Genomic DNA, 24,150 nt, shown 5'->3' on the forward strand with positions numbered 1-24,150 from the left:
TTAATAGACAGCATGCTTTTTCTTCTGCCTGCTCCTGCAAGGCATCTAACGTGACCAGATAAATGCGACTTTGTGTGTAGAAACCGGGTACGGTACTCTCTTTATGTGATGCTGCTAAATAAATCTGGGGTATGTTGTTTGGGGGTTGAGGTGAATGTGTGTCACAGCCCTCACGCTTGAGTTCCTGAAGAGTTAAATGTGAACGTTTGGAGCCTACAGGGAGACAAAGATGCTGGATGGGTAGACTATCTGCCCCTTTAGAGGATAAAGGCCTCTGTAGAAAAAATGTATGCACGGTTCTACAACCTACCTCTCTTTAGTGAAGGCTACAGGCTTCAGGAGAGGCCTTTCCTCAATATGGGAACAAAATATAATGTAACTGTATGTTTAGGTGATGAATAAGACAAATGAATCATTCTGTACCTATGGAGGAATAACTGTCTCACAATAAGAGGGACACTCCGCCCTGGCCTCCCTCTATGGATAAGCAGCAACACATCTCTGGCCAAATTGTCTTTCATTTCTTAACAAGAACCAAAGTGTTGTATTAAAATAAGTTAAGCAGGATGAAAAGACTCCCCTAAATGAATCTGTATCCTGCTGCAGCATTCTGAGAGGAAATTGTGCATTTGCCTGCGCTGAGATTACATTAAAGGCATGTTGATGTAGTCAAAGGTCATGAACAGGGACCCTGCTTTGTCTGTTTAGTATAACCAGTGCTTTCAATGGCTGATTTAAACACCTGTCCTCATAAACACAGATGCGCCCTCACATTTGGTAATAGTATAGATTGCTCTGAAACCAGGTTGAGAACAAGATAGCAGGCTACATTATCTGTTTAGCTTAAGTTAGCTCAGCTCCAGAAGCTGCACTCTTGTCTCAACTTATTCTGTGGTACTTGAGTTCAAGGCCAAGCATTTAAACTATTACTCCTGCTTCATTATAATGCTGGTAATGTGCTAGCTGCTACTTTTATCCTTGTGTATCTCTCGAAGAAACAAACTGGAGACACAAATTCGAGGAAAATTCCCAGGACTTGTTTTTATTAAGAGAATTTTAGAACATAAGAGAGGGACCAGACACCTGCATTTGTCAGAGAAGGTTTCCAAATTCAATTGTTTAAAAAAACCAGAGTGTTTAGAAAAGCCGACATGACAGCGTGGATGGAGCAGGAGCTGTTTTACACGCAGGGTCGTCTAGGAGACAGGTCGGAGGCAATCGCTGTTCCCGGAATGTTTCACATGTTCATCTTCCTCTTTCTTATGGACAACACACTTCAACACGCTTTTTTTTTTTTAAACACGATTTCAATGAAAAAAAAAAACAAGAGACAGAAGCAAAGGGAACTCACTGCACATTTAGAGGTCTAAAAGAATCACTCACATTAACATGGCTGAACCGTTAATAAAACATGGATAAAGGCTGAACTGTAAGGAGGAGGGAGATCTAATCTGTAGAGGAAGAATAGGGAAGGAGAAGGGGGAGATGAGGGAAGGAGGGAAAACACAGGAGTACACAACTCACAACATAGCCAATCCGGCAGGGACGCACTTTCTACACCACACAAGCCTTCAACAATCATGAAATGCCTTTTAAAAAAGATTTTAGTGTGTTCATCTTGCTTGCAGACACTTGATATGACCACTGCAAATCTGCAAGGCGCTCCATATTCAGCTTTGCTTTTTGTGCTAAAAATCTGTACGGATACTTATAAAATCATTGATAAAAATATTCCTCTGTTAACAATACGCCTTGGAGGGAAACCATGTGAGAGACTTGAGGGGGCTGGCTGGCTGGTTGGGGGTTCAGGGGGGGAAAGGGGATTGTAAAGAGGAGGAAGCTTGGGCAGTGGTGCTACTCGGACTTGGCCTCCTCCTTCGCCTCTTCGGGGGCTGCCTCCACCTGTTGGACATAGCAGACACAAAGAGGTCAGGATTTTGAATCATTTCAAGCTCAGTTTACACAAATTCCCCCTGTTGTTAAGAACTTTTGCATCGCGTCTACCCACCTCATTGGTCTTGGCCTCTCCATTCTCAGAGTGGTTTTCCTCGTTAGCCTCTGCCTCTGCGTTCTCCTTTGCCTTCTTGGTCTTCTTGTCCTCCTTCTTATCATTCACAGCCTTCTCCTTCTGTGAGGGCCACAAAAGAGATGGTGAGCATGCTAGATAACACATCACCCTGTGTGTTGTGCTTTGTGGCTTAAATGAGTACACAATTACAGTTTGCATCCCTCACCTTTGCTGCCTTCTTGGCCCTTGGTTCTGGCTTAGGTGCAGCAGGTTTCTGTGAAATGAAAGGAATCCAAATATTTAGTATGAGAGTCAAACTTTCTTGCCTCTTTTCTCCTTTTGGACACTTTTTTTTAAGTGTTAGCTTAGAAAGTATTATTCCTGGAGTAAAACGTAACAAAAACATCTAATAAAACGTATTCTGAATGTTAATATTCAAAAAACGGGTGCCGGGGTAATCAAGAATTTAGATACTAAATACAACACCGATGACAGCTTCTATTTTGTCTGCTATTAATCAGTTTTGTTAGAATTAGTCCTGCTTCTTCCATACATATTTTTACCAAAAGAAAAAAAACATTAAATATTCTTTTATCTGTGCTTCATGTCATATTTTAGTTTGTTCTGTGCACCTTGTTTCTACATAATGATATATGCATATATTTATACAAATTATGAACCAAACTATGTGATAATTATAGGTTTTACATGTTTCTATGTTAGGGATTATTGCATAATACGTTGATGGCTGAAAACTTAATTCTATACTTGTCTTGTGTCTTTAAAGGCAGCTTTATCCAGAATCTGATTAATTAAAACTAGTCGGCTACTTTTAAGAAAATGTATATTGTTCAACATGGTTTACTATCTGACTTCATGTAGATGAGTTTATGTTTCTTCTTACCGCTGATAACCGAGCTGATCTCCTCTGGGGCTGAAAAACATCAAAAGATGGTTATCAGATTTTTTTTCCTTCTTGATCAGGACTTTATTTAAGAAAAATAACATTTCACTTCAATACTGAGCATTCTCTCTACTATTGTCCCAACCTGTCCCACATATAACTCTAAATGTTGTTCTTACTACATGTATTATTTATAACTTCCCATGCCCCATCTTACCTCCTCCTTGTCCTCTGGCAGTGTCTATAAAACACAAATATGAAATGTTAAAATAGAAAAAGGAGAAAATAACAGTATTACAAGTTTATAGGTGGCTTATAGTAACAATAAACATGTGTTTAATGCTTCAGGGACATATAATGAATAATTACCAATCTCTGGAAAAAACTTTTTAGAATCATGTGAAAACAAAAATGTATTTCAAATACAGGTAAATTTTAAGGATTGGAGCCCAGAGGTGTGAGGCAAATGCATAATTTCAGTTATAGGCTGTGAGAGCTCAGCCATGTGGGCCTCTGGAGCCATATTTTGAGGGCCCAGGCCCTGTTTTTCCCTTTCACTCCCCCATCTCTTTCTCTCATTCAATGCATGGAGCTCAGATTTGAAAGCTGGCGCGGGAGTCTCTGAGAAGGGGGAGGGACCTCTAAAGGCTCATGCGCGCCACCAGGCGGCAGAGCTGTGTCATAGCAGCCATTTGGGACTATGAACAAAGAGAGAAAATATACAATTTTATCAAAACGCGACGGCGAATGTTTGTTTTTACGGCCAAAATGCAAAGTAAAGGCACCAAGGCATTTTCTAGTGGCACTTTTGGCCGGTTTGGAGGAGAAATGTCGATAAGTGAAGCGTTTGTTCTCGGTAGGTCGGCGACGAAGGTGGACAAGAGCTGCAAAGCATGGCTGCTGCTTGTGCTTTAACTGCATGGAGACCGAAAGAGACTTCTGACTCCCCAAAGGACAGCGGCTCCAAGAAGAAACCGCGTTTTATAAGCCTTGTCCGAGCGGGAAAATATTCATTCTAACACACAAAAAATGTACATTATATATAGAAAATAGGCAAAAATTCCCAGCGATAGTTAACGGTCATACATTGCGTTATAATTAAGTAATGTCTCATAGGGATGTCTTCACAATCGTTTGCATTGCATTAATAGCTTATATCCCCTTCAAACTATTTTTGTTATTTTGAAAATACGTACCTTTCTCTTGGGCATGTTGATCTCTTGGAGGTTTTCTTACAAATTTAACTAAAAACTGTTTTTCTTAGTGGGTTCAGTGCATGTGAAGACGAGTGTCTCCCTTATGCTCGGCAGTGTAGTAAACACACTGGAACAGAGAGGCGAGTGGTTGAATGGGGGGAGGGGTGCGGCTAAAGGCATGATTGATAGGCTCTCAGCCAATCAGGTGACGCCATTCTGGGCTGCAGAACACTTGGAATTTTGGAGCCGGTGATGATCTGGGGTCTGCGCGAATGGCTTCTTGCAGGGAAAGATGGGAGGAATCCTGCAAGAAAGAAAGGGTTGCATTTGAGGACATATTGCGTTCATACTAGTGTGTTCACATTTAGTGAGATAGAGGCCGCACGATGGGCCGGCGTGCAGTGTTACACAGGCCCTGGTGGCAGGCGGCATGCCCCGGTGTAAAGCCATGCACATATGCTGGCTGTTCTTCAACCAGAGCTCACATCTGCAGCGCCCAACAAGGAGAAATCACACCATAAATGCACTTCGTGTACGAGTCCAATATGGCGCCCACTCTTCGACACATTTTTTTTGTTTGTCAGTCGGCTTTCCTAAATTCGCTTCAGGGTAAAGCCTTGCGTCGTCTGCCCCAGACGCCTGCAGGGGGCCCACAAAGCCCGTCTAAAGCTGTGGCTGAACAAGACGGTGCTTCAGTGGCTGTGCTGTTTACACAAAAGCGCCCAGCCAGCAGTGTTCAAAATCACAGCCAATTTTATTTTGTCTTTACCCTCTTTTCACTCACCACCCCAGAGTTTACTAGAACCCCTGCAACGGTGCACAATTGCAGAGTTTGGAGGACAATAGCTAATGTCTGGTTGCAGACAATGGGGACAATGCAGAAATATTCAGACAATATCACCCTATTTTCTTGCCATCACGAAGACCCATTACCTCCCTGTGCGTGCACGTACGTGCCTCTGAGTGTGTGTTCTTGCTCTACGGAGAGAAAGGGGGAGAGAGGGACTAGAAGGGGCGGGGTGCAAAGTAGAGGCGGAGGAGGAATGCAAAGCTCCATCCAGTGCTAGGAACTGGAGCATTTGCGCAGATAGTCTGCGCTGCCTTCGACAGACACACAGCGTATCAACCAGGGAAGTTTGTTGTCTCTGCTTGTTGTCCCACAGCCGAGCAATCCGCCTTCAAAGTGTCTGCGAGGAGCACGGCAAACCACCACAACCTAACGGACCCGTGTCAGCATCAGGGATTTATCATGGTGATCAAAGTGTACATAGCATCGTCCTCTGGATCCACTTCGGTAAGAGATTTTAAAAAATATATACATATCGTGTATGTGAGGATGTTGCTGGATTCATGTGCAGCATCCAGCGCTCGTAAAGCAGGACAAAGCAGCTGAACTTTTATTGAACTCATTTACTGATGTCCATCCGGCTGTCATCCTCAGTCTGGAGTGGTCTGACTCATCAGTAAGCATGCTGCTCTGCTCCCTCCAAGACTTTGGACACAGATGAGGACTCTTAATGAATTTTACTCTCATGGTTGCTTAAACACGAACAGAGGGTGATGCAGAGAGGAAGTTTGAGGCTGGGTACACTTCTCTCTTCTCTCTCAGCTGTGGTTTGTCACAATGTTTCCTAAAGTGACAGTTGTTTGTTTTTGCAGCTGAAACAAGGCAGAAAATCAGCTAAAATCTATAAATGTCCCTAAAGTGCTCTGTCCTGTTACCTGATAGCAGGGCAGGCTGTTCGCAGTGTGCAAGTTTAACAGTAGGAGAGATCTGACTTGCAATAGAAAGTATGTTATTGAGTGTTGCCTTCACTGTCCTGCAGCAGTAAGGACCTCCAGCTTCATTCTTTCAGGCTTCTTTCAGTGTGGAGAGGAATGATGGTGATGCAATTCTCCAGGGCCCGTATTAGACCTGCAGCTGCAGCCCAGGAACACTTAGGCTCTGTTTAGAACTCATTGGAGGTCTAGTTTGGAAGGAAAATAAGACTTGGCACAATGAATGTGCACTAAAGCGTAAACTGCTGTAATGAAATGTACTTTTCTTAAAGATACCTCAAGATTCTCATTCACTTGGAGTCTCTGGGGGTCTAGATTATTTCCAAAGTGTGCAACATTGAAATACAGTTGTGGATGACACAGCAAAATAAGTTAAAACCCCTTTTCTACACATGACAAACTCATCATTTCTTGCTGTAACAATAGAAACAAAGTGTCCCATAACACAGTGAGGTTTAGATCACTTTATGGATTCTCCCCCCTCATTGAGCAGCACAGCTCACACACAGAGGAAGTGACCGAGCACAGAGCCTCTCTTCAGTCTGACAGCGCAAGTGACTTATATTGCCCTCACAGTAAATGACATTTGCAAAAGCTCTGCAGTGATCTTACAGGAGGAGAGCGTTCTGTAAAGTCAGAGTGGACTGAGCTTAGTGCAAACGATTCCATCACTGTGTTTGATCCTGCCTGGGAAAATGCATTACCTCGTATTGATCTGTCTTTTGTAGAGTCTGCTAGAACAAGGGGACAGGCTCATGTTATCCTAACTGCTGCACAGTCATATTCACTGTAATCTCTCTGCTGTATGTCTTAGTGTTAACTAAAAAGCAGTAGTGCAAACTTCTGAAGTAACGTGTTATTAGAGCATTATGTCAGCTTTATCTTGATCCACTCTGCTCTGGCAGCTTATGTCTGTTTCTTTGACTTAGATAGCCATTATGCAGACTCATTGTAAGCTTATAGGACTTACATGACTCCATATCTAATTAAGCATTAATGTTATAATCTGACTCTCTTTAAAGTAAACATGTTAAAGAAGTGTAAGACACTCATACTAACAAAAAGCTGCCAATGAACAAATTGTGGAAACCCTCTGCTCTGCAGTTTGCAGTTAGATTGCGTCAATGACTACAAAACAATGTGATTGCATTCCACTATCTAGCAGTGTCTACCACACTAATCACTCCAATCTAGTTCACTATGTGAATTGAGCAACAGCCAAAACAGAGAGACAAGTAGGGGCTTTTCTTTTTTCAAATACAGGACTTAGAGCTTTGCTTCGCTGAGGGAATAGTTGCAAGTCAGTGATAAAGAGACAGACAGTAGAAAATTAGTCATAGGGGTGTAGCAGGTTAACAACCCAATTGTAACAACGAGAAATATTAAATAAAGACATACATTTCTGTCTGTGCAAATTTTTAGCTTTTAAAGCAAATACATTTCATGCAGAATCTGATATAAGTGAAAGAAATGTGTTCTCAATATTTGACATATTCAGCCCAAAGGCTAGTAAACATCTCAAGTATAAATTATTTTAAGCTTTATTATATTATATATAGGGATGCACCGATCCAACTTTTTAGGTCCCGATACGGATATCGATACCTGGACTTTGGTATCTGCCGATCCGATCCCGGTATTGATTTGACAATCTCTATTCCTTAATGTGAGGATAGAATCATGTTTTGGCAACTTCAGGCTTTTCTGACTTTGTCTGAACAATTAAATCCAATAACCTGTCCGTTTTTTCACACTTTGAATCCATTAATAGGAGGTTTCTTGCTTCTTTGTAGTATGCTATAGCTGACGTAAACTTCCTCCTTTGGGCTGTCATTATATTTTTCAGCGCGACTGACATCCGTGGAAACATTAGCGCTGCACCTGTTGCAAGTTTCTGGCGGAGTTGTTAGCAAAAGAAGCTTGACATGCACCTAAACTGCAGAGCCTCTGTAGTTATCCTCCATCATGCTCCACCGGGCAAAAATGCACAGACCTTCCGTCACTGATGATGTAGGAGATGAATAGATCTGCCATATGGATTGGCACTGTATATCGGCCCCTTGTCACCGATATCGAATCTAGCTTTTTGAGTCCGATCTAGCCGATACGTGATACCAGGATCGGATCGGTGCATCCCTAATTATATATAAAACAACCACAGCTGATTTTAAAATGTACAATCAAATATAGTGAGCATGAGTCAGTTAGAGCAAAGAACAGCACGGAAATGACAGATAACGAAGAACAGAAGTAAGCTGCATCAATCGTGCCTCCATGTTTCATATTTGCATGTACTGTGTAAAGATTGGATTGGTCCGTGTGCGCCTAAAGGCTCGTCCTCTACAGTACAAGTGTGCTCAGTGCAGTCCAGTGTTGTTCTCTTGGAACAAATGTTATCTTTGTCAAACTTTATTCAGGAATGTTATCTTTGTCTATATGTAGCTAAATATCAAAAACAAAGTCTCACATACTTTCATTGTGTGGACTCAAAAACACAGTGACAGTAGAATCATCCCAAAGAAAGGATTCTCTCAGTTCTGCTCTCTGCCACTGTCACTGTGGGTTACGATCCCTGAGCAAAGCACTGATTGCGAGCTTAGTCACTCCCTGACCCCTGACCTGTGCTAAGTCTTTTGTGGAGGCTGGTATCCATGCTAACTGACTGAGAGCTGACATCATCTTATTTCCAGCCCGTAATGAGAAGCAGAGTGTTTGAGTCACCTGAAGAAATGGTGTTGTGACTCGCTGTTAATCCTCCAGAGAGACTTCTAGTGTCACCAGCAGTGGCTTTGTAAAGATTAGGTCATACCATGTATTTACCTACATCCTCATGCTAACCTTATATGATGATACTATCTTATGGTATTACACAGTGGTATTTAAAAAAGAAGAGTACCACTGAACTTGTTTTACTTGGTGTCTAGGTTACACTGCTGCAAGCTTTGACAAACAAAGGAGCATTTCTTTTAAAATCACACATGTAAATACACACGCACACCTGTAGTGGTGCATCTACACTGCTGGGCATGAGGCCAACCGAAAACTGAAAGTAGATTACGTCTCTAGAAAGAGCCAAAGCATTGGCTAGCACCAAGGCACATTTACTACCTCATATCCTTAAACCCTCCATGCACACTTTGTTTTATGAAGTTGCAGATTACCACAATAAAGGTACTAAGAATCAGTACCCATGCAAACCGTGTACAGTAAAGTAAGTAAGTAAGATTGTGCATAACAAAGTCTTCCTCTATCTGCTTCAGATTTATTGCTCTTCTTCAGCTGTAGATTTGACATCAGGGTCCATAGTTCAGACCTGATTTGAACCTGCTACAGAGAGTCAGTCAGTGTGTCTAACAGGTCTCTTTTTTGGCTGTTCACTGTTTTTTCACCTTTGGGCAGCAGTGTGGGAACCCAGCCAGAGCATTAGTGTAAGGCTCTTTTGTAACGATGTTGTAATGCTGACTGAGCTCAGGATTGGGTGGAGGCCACTGGTGCTGCTAAAATTCCTGTGAGCGACAGATTTTGATGCAAAACAAACTTGATTTGATAAAGACAAAAAACCTCCATCCCTTCTAGAAACAGGGACTGTTATTTCTTTGTTCCCTGTAGTTCAGTTGATGGATTTTTCCTGCATTCAAATGAGCCACTAAAAAGGTCATCTATTGTTATCCTTAATTCAAGAAGAATTAATTTTCCTTTGCCTGAGAGAGTGAATTGAAAATGCATCGACCCTAGCCTTGAGTCTACTGATCAGTCTACACCGTATTGATCCACGCCTGATACAGTACATCCAATCGATTCCAGCCATTGTCAGACAAGTCCTGTGCTTTTTCAGTGATTGATTGGGTCTGTTTTGAATCTCATTGTCCTCACACAGCTCTTACATGATGATGGTGATGACATTGTAAACCATAACATATAAACCAGAGAGCATATGTTGCAAATTCCCCTCACACATCTGCATGTTTTTAGCTTCTTTTTGAAGTCAAAATCATGATCATGCAACAACAAATATAATTCTGTAACAATTTCTGGATCTCATCTTTCAAAACCCTTCTGTTTTAATTGAAAGCACGTTGGTTATAATTAGTTTATACGGGTGTGCACATGGACAATCTTGGTAGTCTGATAGCAAAAAGAGCTATGATGATTGAATTATCAGTGTGCACTGTTTTCATAATGCTGTGGCTGTATCAGCTGACTAAAATCCAGAGGTGGCATTTTTCAAATCAACTAATTACACTTTTTTATTTACACTTGCTATTACCGTCTTCAGCAACATTTTAATTATGTTTATTTGTTACACAACACTAACCCTGCGTTTCTTAACCACATCTCTCACTGCACAGAGCATTGCGGGTAAGAATAGCCAAAGAAATGCTGGATTGAAGACTGCAAAATGTAGAATATCCTAGAATTTTCCAATACTGCATTTGGCGTACATGTATTTGGACATACTAAATATCTTTCTGCCAAACAAAAAAGTGAAATAACATTGATAAAGTGTTTATATTTGAGATCACCGTAAGAGTCCACACTCTTGTTAACGTACAAGTTAACATTTGATCAGTGATGTGATCCAAGAAGATAAGATAGCAGTCAGAAACATCTTTTCCAAATGTTATAGTACTGGATCCATCATTAAAATATTTCACCCAGAAGTGCTAAGCTGACGGTGAAGCTAGCGTAAACATCATGCATGGTGTTTTTCTATACAACAAAAATGTAAATTTCATTGTGCAGTGCTGGAGGAAAAGTCGGGGAAATACTAAACTCATAAAATTCATTATCTCAAACTATCGATGTCTGGGATAAACTCAATGGCGATCTACTATGTGCTTAATATTTCAGTCTGGACAAGAGTTGGATCAACAGCTGTCAAACACTGCCAGAGAGCCATGCAGCAAACTTGGCTAAAACCCATCTAAGAGTTACTGCCTGATCCATGAACACAACAAGCAACACAGCAGCATTGCTCTCCCTTCTTTAGTGTTTCATTAAGCTCGGTGTCAGGATATATTTCCATACCAAGAGAAGCTGTTTGTATGTTGTTAGAAAGCAGGGCTGAACATAAACCTGCTTGTTGACTGTCTGCCAGCAGGACACTCTCACTGTGTTGTCTTTCTCACAGGGGCTGAGGAGAGATTTCATAGCATTCCAGGGAGATATAGTAGATAAGGCAACAATAATACAAGGCAAGATGAGAGTACTGGTTATTTATTACCACACCCAGAGCTAGGCACAGTCTGGTTTTTATATGAAAACCACCAGGAGCTCTACTCAAGGCACCAAGGAGCAATGAGAAAGGCTGAAAAGAGCAAAACAGGGAATTCTCACTGTGCAATTAGAGTCAGGGGCAGATGGAAAGTGGCCAGTTTGGCGTACAAATTAATTTTGCTCTGCAATGCAAAAAAGCAAGCTTCCTGGAGAAATGGCTTCAGTGAACTAAAAGGAAAAAATATGCTTTGTTACACTTGTAGTTAAGGTAAAAGTTAGTTTATTGGTGTTTTGGGTGCTAGTACCAACTTAAAATGTGAACTGTAAGAGACAAAGGCAGTGTGTAGATTCTCTCACCAGACAGAGGATTGTCTTTGTGAAGGGACAGAGGGAGTTAAAGTGACTTTGAGCTCAGGGCGTTCCACGCTGTTGCTCTGTTCCACACTTGTATCCAAAGCAGGTGGGGAAAGAGCTGGTTTGAGGACTTTGGTCTCAGGAGTGCAACTGCCATTAAATGATTCAAATGGCACCACGGTTAAGCTGCCAGCATTGTCTGCCCTCATTTCCATGCCTCAGTGTTGTTTCAGAATTTGGCTGTTAAATAATCCACCTGCCTGCTCACTGTGAAGCAGGGAGGAGCCATCACATCACACAGAGGTGTCTATCTGACCTGAGGAGGACACTGATAACATTAATCAACCCCAGAGCCATGTATTGGGCTCAGTGTGATTTTAGGTGTGTGTGTGTTTGTGTTCGTGTGTGTGTGTCGCTGAGGCTGGATGTGTGTGTCTCCTTGCAGCAGGCCTTATTTGGCTCGTGTTTGACCAGTTACCTCCTCTCATGTCCCAGAGGAGCTCTTGTTTCCGCCTGGCCTTGTACGGCCATCCTCCCTCCTAAACACACCCACTGAGAGCTCATTGGACCACAATTTCATGCTTAAAATCACACACACACACACACACACACACACACACACACACACACACACACACACACACACACACACACACACACAGAAGCAGAGGCATCACAAGACTGTTCTACCCATTCTTTATAATCTTGTTTGTGAGTGTATAAAAGACAACAGGAACGTTTCAGAGCCGTTTAACAACTGAGAGTACAGTTTTGACACATTTCTGTTTCCTGTTGTATTTTTCATTCTCAAAGAGGGCAGTCTGTGGTTTTTCACTGAGCAGGAAGGACGCTTCTCGAGTGTCGAGTGACACTGGTGATAAATATTGTGATGTGCTAATGCAACGCAACCGCGCCTTGTGATCACCGGGTGCCTCTCAAATTTACATCTACATGAAATTCTAACGAAGTGAGGAAGACATCCGCTGTAGTGTTTTAACTACACAGACTGTCTCTGAAATATGCACACTTTCTTCTATTAAACAGAGGCTTTGACAAGTTGTCAATTTGAAAGTATGGAATGTGTCACAAATGCTTTTGAAATGCCTTTGACTTAAACAGTAGAGAGAAATTCCTGTTAAAATGTAAGTCGGATGATGATAGCCCACTTTTGGGAGATTGCCATCTTCCTCACTATCTAGTGTTTTCATTGCAGATAAAACATAATCTGTCCCTGCTTAGCCTTGCTAGAGTTCACCCTCTTCAATAATCTTGTATCACTTCATTCATTTCACGCCAAATGAGTGGTAACTTAGTAACAGAGCAGCCAGCGATGGCCGAAGTGTAATTTCTCACAGCAGAAAAGAAGTGTCCCTATTTCTGCAGCAGACTGACGACAGCTTGTTGAACTGAGGCCCTTATGTTCCCTCATAAGGTTGAAGTTAACACATGTCTAACTGACAACTTCCCCTCTGTCACCCTCTCTCTCCCCCTCTCCACACAGATTAAAAAGCAGCAGCAGGATGTGATGGGCTTCTTTGCTGCAAATAAGATCGAATTTGAGGAGTGTGACATCGCTGCCAACGAGGACAACAGGAAGTGGATGAGAGAGAACGTTCCAGAGGAGTCCCGACCGGCTACGGGGAACCCGCTCCCTCCACAGATATTTAATGAAAGCCAATATTGCGGCGTGAGTAAAAAAATCACTTAGATAAATAACAGTGAGCTTAAATGACTGAAGTACAATGATAAAACAGTCTCTTTTAGAGCTGTAACTACCGATGAGGACATCAAGCTCCTTCCCTCATTACAGATATATCAAGCACCATGGGTTTAGACTAAATAAACCTAAAGCTGTACTTATAAACATTTATGTATTGAGAACAGATAAATTACTGTGCATAATGTGAAGGCTTTCAGAAGTGTTTATAAACCTACAAAGAATTATCCATTTCCAAAACTATGAGCTCAAATGATCTGCTTACTTACACATTTCAATTCTACAACAGCCTCATCCCTTCCCCCCTTTTTACCCCACTTACTTTTTGAACCCTGCAACGGCGTGCCATGTTCAAGTTTATACATGCATTTACGTATCTACACTTACACTTATATAAATATATAAACACAAAGATATTCTCCAACTCACACATATACATACTCATGTAGGTATGCATAAACACAAACACGTGTGAATGTCATAACATACATAAATAGCAAGCAGCAACATCTGGTCCTAAAATATGAAGCCAATGTGGAAGTGTTAAAAGCTGCAATTCACCAAGTGTCCACTTGAGGCTGGCTGCAGAAACACCAGAAACCACATACGTACCAATTCAAAAAAGACAATCTTTACAGCATAAGCAAACGTGTTAACAGGCTGGGACAAAAAATTATTTGGTCTGAATAGTTCCTTCCTTTCCTTTCCGATCAGCACACACTGTACGAGGGTGAATATATTTTATAACTTGTAATTTTTTACGGTATTGAACTTAAGGGCATGCTGACTTGACTGACAGGCGGGCACCCTGTAGCAGTTAGCAAAGAGGCTAAATGCCCGCCTATTTGCTCATACTAGATCGACCGAAGTGAGGTTGAGTCAGCATTTCCAATATGGCGACCCCCAACGATAGGCTTCAAACTCTGCTTCAGAAACAAATGGGTGATATCACAGAGACTACATACATTTATTATACAGACTATGATAAATACACATTCTTCTGCACACACACAGACATGCATGGGCTCTCACATGTATCCACCTTCACATGATGGATCTTATTCAGGCTCACATACTGTATGTGTGTGTGTGTGTGTGTGTGTGTGTGTGTGTGTGTGTGTGTGTGTGTGTGTGTGTGTGTGTGTGTGTGTGTGTGTGTGTGTGTGTGTGTGTGTGTGTGAACACAAATACACCGTTTCAAACACATGGGGTGATCAGATGTCTCTGTGTGTTAAAAAAGGATAGATCAAGACTGTAGAGTCCATCTCATCTCAAACACATCTTCCATGTTCCTTTTTCTGTGAGTTCCTTTTTCATTAGTTAAACTCCTTGAATCACATTTTCCACATATTTTTGAACCCCAGTTTTCAGAGCACGATGTGCTCCGTTTTCAAATACAATGTTTTCTTATTTTTATCAGAATAAATTAAAAAACTTTGTTACAAAACCTCTTTAATAAACTACATGTGTAAAAATATGTAAATTATTTGCATTACTTTAACCACCGTGTCTCCAACTCTTAGCACTTTGTCTGCTTTAATATTTAGAAACGATTTCAGGTGTCAAAACATGTCTCATGTTTATTTTCCAAGAGAATACTCTCCCGAACACTGATTGGTTCATCTCTACCGTACAAGATTTTGTACACACTACCCATGTTTGAGTTACCATTATTATCAGTTATAATATATTTCAATATGGGGTCTTTATTTTGTACGTCTTTTGGTTGTTTACTTTTTGATAATGTTTTGTTTGATTCAACTATTAGTTGGGTATTTTGTAATATTTGGAGATATTTTTAAAGGAATCAGTAAAATTTGTATTAAACATTTGCCAAAACAATCAAACTCATCCCCTTTTTCCCCATGTGTTAAAAACTGTACCTGTTAAGTTTGGCTTAAATTCTGGACCCCCCGCTATTTCCTTTCTGTTATCGTCATTACTTTAACAATCCTGCTCCATGTTTTCATCATGTTTCTAATCCCAAAGTTGTTTATGCCACTAATTTTTTCCTTATTTCTACCAAATATTGCTGTCCCTAATACTTGAACTGACCAGTGTGCGGTTTCCAATAGCATTACAGTATTGCAGAAGTGCAGGAAGCATGGCATGTAAACACACAGAGGTAGCTCCATGCACACACAGGAAGACATGCACACACACAGCACTGATCTGCTCTGCTCGCCGTTACTTATCGCCAACAACTTCCCTCCATACCGACTCTGTTATGATTTACCAGAGAGGATCGGAGGCAGATTGACTTTGCCCCAACGTTACACCTCTGTGCATTACACAGACAATGTGTGACAAGCGCAAATATCCCATCTTAAAATGGCAGTATAAGAGCCCATTGCATTTAGTGTTGTTTAACTTATTGTTTTGATTTAACCTGTGTACAGTATCAACATATTCCCTCTCATGACTCTCATGCTGTGTTTATCATAGACTGTAAGCACCTGTCAAGCACCAGAGTGTAGGCAAACATAGTTAGCAACTAGCTGGTGAACATAGCTGTAGCATGTAAAGAGTCAGACATATTTTTCAGGAGTCGGTGGAGAAGCAAACTGAGCCTAAAAGCAAATGAGTTATGGATTCATGTTTTACATCATGACGCACCCGACTGAGAGTGTTGCTTGGTGTTGGCAGGATTTTTCAAAACAAACTATTTGCAAACATGCTAGCTACAGTATATCCCAATCAAACCTCAATGCTAGCTTGTTCTGCTCTCTAGTAGAGGCGGAATATATAAGTTGTGACTGCTCTACATTTTAGATTATATTAAAAAGAATATATACACATTGATTTTAGAATTTATGGATACAAAGTTTAACCTAAAGCATTAGAAGAACAGCGTTTTGGGGAAAGTCCAATGTATAATGAGACCAAGACACAAAGATGGACAACAAACATTTGGTGGATCCCATGATGGATTGAGCCAGGAGCTAGTTAGCTTATCTTTGACTGGAAACATAGGAAACAGCTTGCCTGGTTTTATTCAAAGTCACTAAAGTTTGGCTAAAGCTCAAATCATAGCTCAACTGCCTAATCTATACAAAACCAGAATTATTGTATAAACTGACCGAATAAAGTAACACAAAACTCCAACTTGAGTCAGTTGTTTTCACCTGTTTTTTGTACCATTTTAACAAGCGTATAATGTGTAAGTAAGTTAGCTTTGGAGGTGTTGATGGGTAGATTCTTTTATCTTTTAACAGAGACAAGCTAGCCGTTTCTCATGCTTGATGTCTTGGAGTCGTAAAGCCAGATTAACTATCGCCTTGCTCTAGCTCACTATATCACAGATACAGTGCTGGTATTAATCTTCTTTTCTAACTTACGGCACAAAAAAATATCTCAGGACACTTCACAAAAAGAGTAGCTCAAGCCTGTACTCTTTGTTATACCATTCATGCATCCACCATGATCAAGCACTTGGCAGCATGCAACAGTGGCAAGAAAAAAACGTCCTTTTGACAGCTGGAAATCTTGAGCAGCAACAGACTGATGGTGAACAGTCATCTGCTGTGACTGGATGGGCTGAGAGTGAGATAGAGTGAGATACAGAAAGAGAGAGATGGAAAGGTACAAACAGAGTGTAGCGAACAGCAAATGCTTCATACATAGGGCTGCATTGCTAATAATTATAGTGAAACTGTGTAATATTATCAATAATAACTATAATAATGAAGTAAGTTTGACTGATGATAATAATTGTAACAGCTGGATCCACAGCAGCAGGACGTCAGGAGGAGATCCGCAGGGATCCTCCACGACAGTCGAAAGATTTTAATAACTTAGTAAAAAAAAGAATCAGAAAATCACGCAGCTCACAGAGGACGTGGGTTGTTGTATCTGTCCTGGCTGCAGCCCTGGGCAGATCTCTATACACTGTCATGTGCTCCTATTAGAAGGACACGGGTCTGTGGTCTGGGTGCACTGAGGCGTCCTGCTGTGCAGTCAGTGGATGCCTGTAAGTGAGATTGCACATTTGGGATGGGCTGTATTGAGTGTCACAGACAAAGAGCATTTACCAGGATACTTGCAGCTGTGTGTGTGTCTCCTGGTATGCATGTGGGAGATGAGGAGAGAAAACAAAGGAATGAAAAGGAGCGAGGGATCAAGAAGAGAGAGAGAGATTCTGGGGACAAATAAACAGTAAATGGGTGAATGTGTTTGCTTGTTTACTTTTGGCTACATTCTCAAAGACAATACCCTCCTGTCTACTGAGGCTCGTCCTTTGACAAATAACGAAACCGTGACAATGTCTGTCTCACAAAGAGTTCTCCATGTGGCAGTGCTGCTCAGTTTGTCAGCCTCAGGCGCTGCTCCAAACCTGGTTTACATGATCATTCCTGAGGTCAGAGCAGCTGATCTTTCTGATCGATTTTCATCTCAACTTCTCTCTTTTTTCTGTCTTCGTCTTTCTGTCTTTCTCAGAACTATGAGGCCTTTTTCGATGCCAGGGAGGACAATGCCGTGTATGCATTTCTGGGTCTGACTGCTCCCCCGGGCTCAAAGGTAATCTTATGAACACAAACACACACTGATGTCTGTCCTTGCTTTGAACTGCAGTCCCACAGCCTGCCCATGTTTCCTGTAAAAGCAGCTTATGTGCTTAAATATATATTTATCCTCCCAGTGTAATTTTCATACAGAAAACACACATATTACATAATACATCTGTTCATGATAATCAAACACCCAGACTGGCCTCTTCTGCTTCGCCTCTCTCTCATGCTCACTGGTGCCACTCCTCTGCCATGACTGGAACTGCAGGGAGGTGTGCCAGTTACCATAGAAACAGAGGGGCTTTCCTGTGTGCTGTGGCAGGGGACACATAAACCAATATCCTCCATTTTAATATAACACAGTCTTCCTCCTTTCCTCTTTCTCTCCCTTTGTCTCCAGGAAGCAGAGGCTCTAGCAAAGAAAGCACAGCAGTAGCAGTTTTACACAGTTCCTACCTGAGACCTCAGGCTTGGACCTTTACCCAGACCTGGACCCAGACTGACCTGGAGTGGATCCAGGATTAAAAAAAAAGAAGCAACATTTCACTCAGCTTATATATACGTGGACAGTTTTGATTTACTTTTCTAAGTATGTTTTTTTATCCTTTGATCGGCTGTGCCTTGCCAGCTGTTGTGAATGGAGGTACCACAGCAGAGCATTATGGGTAACTACAAACTGTTCTGCTTCCTCCCATTAACCTCAGCCTGCCATTACTATTGGCCTAATGACATGTCAATCAATCGTTAGCATAAATGTGCAGCCATCGCTACCAGAAACAGCAAAATGTACACTCTTCGAAAATTGTAACCCCGATTCATCATTTGGCCGACAGAATGCCATCTTTGATCAGATTGGATCCTTTATCGTCATTATTACTATCACCACTGTACAAGCCAAACAGATGTGATTAGAATAAGTCTTAACCCCTGAATCCTGAAACATTAAGTCACATGCTCCTGCCAGTCATGTCATTGTAAAAAACTGCGGCACCTTCTTTGAAAGTTACTTTTACAATTCCATTCTTGATGTTATTATTTACTTTATATTGTCTTAATGCTGTTTTAATGGCAATCTTTTTATACAAGGTGATATATGTTCAAAACTTATAGTACAAGCCAAAATTACAAATCTGCAAACATGTGAAATGATGTGAAAGTGAGTTTTTTGTTGTTTGCTGTATTTGTTTTTAGGAGTAATGGAAAGCGGTTTTGTTTAGCTCCAAGCATCCTGTTTCATATTGTGTTGGTAATTCCTGTCTTACACAAGTTGATATCTTCCCCAAAATAAAAGTAAAATAAGACTGCAAGTTAAACTGTAATCCTCACTCCTAGTACACTGTGGTTGTCATGAAAGGTGATGTTTCCATAACAGTCAAATCAAAAATTAGACTGAAATCTGCCTTCTCATAACAAACTGTGTTTTTTACAGCATAATAAATGATTTTAAGTTTACTGATTCTGATGATCTTTTATTGAACATGGCTTCACTTTGGGTGTTTTAGAGTGTTCAAGGATTTTGGTTGGATGATTTTATTGGATATTGAGCATTTTATTTTTGGGACAGCAAAAAATAACATGCAACTAATGTGTTAAAAAAAATCTAAGAATAAGATTGTGATACAAAAATACCTCCACATTGAAGTCACTGTAGTGTTTGTATTCAGGCCCTGTACCTGTGAGGTTTATAGGATGCTCATGACACTTAGACTAACTCTCAAATGTTGTTATGTTAGCACTCCTCTCAGGACTCTGACATCTTTAGCTTTTACACTATGGCTGAGAGCCCAGATTCAAATTCATGCTCCTTGTGTTGCATTTATAGATCATTATATTACATCAAGCACTCATCCTTTATTGTGATATGGTACTGTAGTAATAAGCTGCTGGTACAGCATTTGTTCAGTTGTCTAACCACTCAAAGTACTGTAGTGTAACTAGCGTTGCAAAGGGGTGGAAAATTTCCGGAAAGTTTCCGGTAAATTTCCATGGGAAGTTAAGCTGGGGAATTTTGGAAATATTCCAAATTGGAAATTATGGGAATTAACTGTGAATTGAGGGTAATTTAATGGAAAGGTATCATATCCAAGCATAAATATTTGTTTTTGTTATAAGCAGACATCCATCCAAAATAATACTCATCCCCCCGACTCAACCCATTCAAATATTAACAAAAATACAATCCTAACAAAGTCCTATTCAAAATGTTCAATGAAAAGAGCCCCTCTCCCTCAAAAAAAAGTCCCATTCAACATGCAAATAAAAAAGAATCTTCCCTCAAGCTTCTCAAGCCTACTACCTAGCCTCTGCAGGATTCTAGAAGTCATCTATGCATGTGATAGAGGAATGCACAGTGCATGTAGGGGGCGTGGTTTCAATAGCCCTGCAGTAAGCAGTGTGATATGTGATTGAGGAATAGCATAGATATTCACCTGTACTTGCATGAAATCTGGTTGTTTTAGTCAGGATTATGCTAAAATATATTTCCCCAACTATATTAAAGTTCCCTATTGAGAGCCAACCTTCAATTTAGTAAACTCCTGGTTTATTCCCATAAATTCCTGTTAATTCCCATAGAAAGTTTCCAACTTTGAAAATTCCCGGAATTCTGCAGCCCTAAGTGTAACCATAAGCGGAGTGGCCGCAGGGGCAGAGGGTGCGGCCGCCCCAGGGCCCACGTTCAGCAGGGGCCCCCTATAGAGCTACTTTTTACACAGTCGGTGTAATTTAAAAACATTTACACACACACATCTATTTTCAGTTTAAAGCAACCTCCCGTTGTCGATCAGTTAATAATCCTCAGAAATCCATATACACACTAACACACCTGAAAACACATAACACATGACCATTCAAGATTATTTTTCTTATGTTTAGAGATGGGCCCATGAAATACTTTAAGCTTAGGCGTGCAAACCATAAACTGTAAATAGAAATGGACAGCGTTGCTCCGCCTCTTCCCGCTGTACGGTACTGAGGCCAAACAATTCTGCTCCTGGGCGCAGCCATTGTGCAGCCAGAGCCTGTAAAGCCACTGTAATAAGCTCCGCCCTACAGTGTAACATCACAAGACGCTGTGTGTCCTTTGAAGTTTCCCTCTACGGCGGCTGTGAATCAAAGGAAACCCGGAAGTAAAACCCAGTTTTTTAAACTCTAATAACTAACGGAAGAGAAACTTTTCAGGAAAAAGAGGCCTTGGACACAAAACAATCAAATACTAACTACATATCACCACAGCATACGGATGTGAGAAACATATGTACGACGTGTATTTATTTTTTAAAGTTTGACTGCTCCCCCATTCAAATGAATGTGGGAGACGGATTTTTTGACCTATACTGCAGCCAGCCACCAGGGGGCAGACACACTGCTGAAAGCTTGACCACCAGGGGAGCATCCGGCTCGCTTAAGCTACACTGCTAAATAATTCTAACGTTTAAAAACAAATCAATAATAATCGCCTTGGAGGCAACAAATGGACTGTGCATTTTTTCTACATCTTACCACTGTGGGTAGCCCAAGTTCCATTAGCTAAATCATTCGACCATGATTATTATTGACTCCTATGTTATGACTAGGGATGCAAATTTCAAGTATTTTACGTGACCAAAATTGGACACAGCTCTCACCTCCTGTGCAATGGCCTTTAACCCATCCTTCTGATTTCTTTGTTGCTGCAGCAAATCACGATCAATGTCATAACAATCTGGATGCCTTCGGGGCTCTGCTGAGGTGTTTTCTGGTCTGAGTTGATTTAGGGAGTGCGGCGGGGATTGTCGGAAATCTGATGAAGATTCTCCATTTAAGAAAAAAGAGATAAACATTATTTTTACGGTCCTGACAAACAACTTACTAAAACACTTTTCAAATAATGAAATCATGATTTTTTCTCCATTCTATATTCAAAGAGATACACGAAGCAAGATCATTTTGAACCAATTTATTTTGTCCAATATTAGAAATGCGCAGAGATTTTATTAATGGAAAGTTTTTCCTTTTTTCTTCTGCGGATATCTTGCCATCTTTTTATTTCATCTGCAGATCTTCTGTTTTTTCCCACAGCATTCAACTTTTCACAGATGGCCTCCCAAATCGCTTTTCCATTGGCAACGCTGAGATGTCTCCGCTGGATTTCACTGATGTGCTAATTTGCCTCCTCCACCAAGACCTCCAACTCCATGGCTTCAAACTTCATTTTTATTTTGTTTTCAGTTTATGGCCACTCTGCTCTTTCAAACACTCCATGACAGCCGGTAGCGCACGCAAAATCCTCAATTAAAATAGGGTGGTCCGCACCACTTTTGCACTTGTTATCGATTGCGTATGTAATCATAGAAGATCACCCGTAACACGCCCACTTATAGCACGTGCAATATTATAGTTTGCACACGCAAATAGCGCTCGTTATTTGGGATCTTAGTAGATCAGGCCCTGTGAGTCTAAAATATGTTTCTGTTCAGTTCTCATGTTGCAGTAATCCACATGTTGAAGTCTGAGCCTTCACTATCATGACTGTGTGTCCGTGGAGATTATGCGCCTGCTCCACATGTCGATATTCAGGATGTTCAACGTTTTGAACACCTCAATATAATCCGTACCTACTCAATGCTGTCAGTTATATACATTGTGTCATGAAGGAAAATTTGATTCAGGGGGAAAAACGCATTTGGCTTTGTTTTTTCCAATGATCAATCGCGGAAAATACTTGAAATTTACATCTCTAGTGCCTATATTTAGTAGAATTGGTGTTGGAAATATGCCTGCATGTTACTGCGTCACTCTCGCTCCTAACAGGTGCGCTCGATCTCGAACTTCAGCTCAGCAGGCGTTAGGGTTAGGGCTATGATTAGGGTTAGGGTTATGATTAGGGTTAGGGTTAGGGTTAGGATTAGGGTTAGGGTTAGGGTTAGGATTAGGGTTAGGGCTATGATTAGAGTTAGGTTTATGATTAGGGTTAGGGCTATGATTAGGGTTAGGGTTAGGGTTATGATTAGGGTTAGGGTTAGGATTAGGGTTAGGGTTATGATTAGGGTTAGGGTTATGATTAGGGTTATGATTAGGGTTATGATTAGGGTTAGGGTTAGGGTTAGGATTAGGGTTAGGGTTAGGGTTAGGGTTATGATTAGGGTTAGGGTTAGGGTTAGGATTAGGGTTAGGGTTAGGATTAGGGTTAGGGTTATGATTAGGGTTAGGGTTATGATTAGGGTTATGATTAGGGTTAGGGTTATGATTAGGGTTAGGGCTATGATTAGGGTTAGGGCTATGATTAGGGTTAGGGTTAGGGTTAGGGTTAGGGTTAGGATTAGGGTTAGGGTTATGATTAGGGTAAGGCAGTAACATAATGCATTACTTATAAAATTTCAGTAATATTATACCTGTTACAAATCTCAGTAACGAGCGTTACAACGTATTTTAACCTGAGATGTGTTTTTTTTCAAGAATTCAGCAACACCGCGACTCAGCAAGATATTCCGCCGACAGAGAAAAATACAGCGAATAAGAGCTTTTCCTGTTACTGGAATTTGCGTCGTATAATTACAAGAAGAAGAAGAAGAAGAAGAAGAAGAAGAAGAAGAAGAAGAAGAAGAAGAAGAAGAAGAAGAAGAAGAAGAAGAAGAAGAAGAAGAAGACATTTTTTAAGAGGACGGAGACGGATTCTACATTTGCGAGATGGACATACTCGCATCATTTTCAGTTCCTACGAGAAAAGGACAAGAACATTATTGTTAAGTGCAATCTTTGTGTGAGTGCAACACCACGGGAACTCTACATCCAGAAACAGCACCAGCAACCTGAAGAAGCACCCGGACTGGTGCCATGCTAACACCAAGCTGACAGAGAGAGATGCAGGCGCAGAGAAGAGAAAGAGAGCAGAGGATGAGAGTGCGGGAAAGAGTCAGACAAAGCAGCAGAAGTTAAGTTTCTCTCCGTCTGCAGTATTACTTGAACCAAGAGAAGTGAGGACACTTGTGGCAAAGTATGTGGTGGAAGATATGCAGCCTCTGTCAACAGTGGAATCACTGGCTTTTTGGAGGCTTGTCTGCAAAATCCCAGTTGTCAAAGAGTGATTCATATATAATAATAATAATAATTTTATTTGTAGAGCACCTTTCAAAACAAAGTGCTTTACATGGGCAGCAAAATAAAACAGGTAGATCATAAAAACACAAGTCAAGATAAAGAAATAAAACATATTTTAAAAGACATAAAATTCCCCTAAAAGAACTCTAAAGGAATACAATTCTTTTAAAATGTATTTCTCAAGATGGTTAAAATAAAATAAAGTCAAATAAAATTCTGATAAAATCCGGGAAGGCTCTGCGATAAAAGTATGTTTTAAGAAGGGATTTAAAAGAGCTCACTGACTCAGCAGACCTGATCTCCTTGGGCAGATGGTTCCAGAGTATCGGACCCCTCACTGCAAACGCTCTGTCCCCTTTTGTTATCATTTTAGTGTTTGGAATGAACAG

The 24,150-nt window shown here is 40.9% G+C and overlaps 2 protein-coding genes across 2 annotated transcripts; one reads left to right on the forward strand and one right to left on the reverse strand.

Moving 5' to 3' along the window:
• Positions 1–1,015: 1,015 nt before the first annotated feature.
• On the reverse strand, positions 1,016–4,278 carry LOC117817073 (non-histone chromosomal protein HMG-14A-like). Its single transcript, XM_034689557.1, has 6 exons — positions 4,109–4,278; positions 3,130–3,153; positions 2,913–2,942; positions 2,235–2,282; positions 2,009–2,128; positions 1,016–1,902 (listed from the first exon to the last, which is right to left on the reverse strand). Exons 1-6 carry the CDS (start codon positions 4,121–4,123, stop codon positions 1,855–1,857), a joined length of 285 nt encoding a protein of 94 aa, XP_034545448.1. The 5' UTR covers positions 4,124–4,278; the 3' UTR covers positions 1,016–1,854.
• On the forward strand, positions 3,558–19,135 carry sh3bgrl (SH3 domain binding glutamate-rich protein like). Its single transcript, XM_034689556.1, has 4 exons — positions 3,558–5,402; positions 12,960–13,145; positions 17,613–17,693; positions 18,084–19,135. The coding sequence occupies exons 1-4, from the start codon at positions 5,358–5,360 to the stop codon at positions 18,117–18,119; spliced, it is 348 nt and encodes a 115-aa protein (XP_034545447.1). The 5' UTR covers positions 3,558–5,357; the 3' UTR covers positions 18,120–19,135.
• Positions 19,136–24,150: the final 5,015 nt, after the last annotated feature.

This window comes from Notolabrus celidotus, chromosome 8, assembly GCF_009762535.1.
Source record: "Notolabrus celidotus isolate fNotCel1 chromosome 8, fNotCel1.pri, whole genome shotgun sequence".
In the NCBI taxonomy this organism is placed as follows: domain Eukaryota; kingdom Metazoa; phylum Chordata; class Actinopteri; order Labriformes; family Labridae; genus Notolabrus; species Notolabrus celidotus.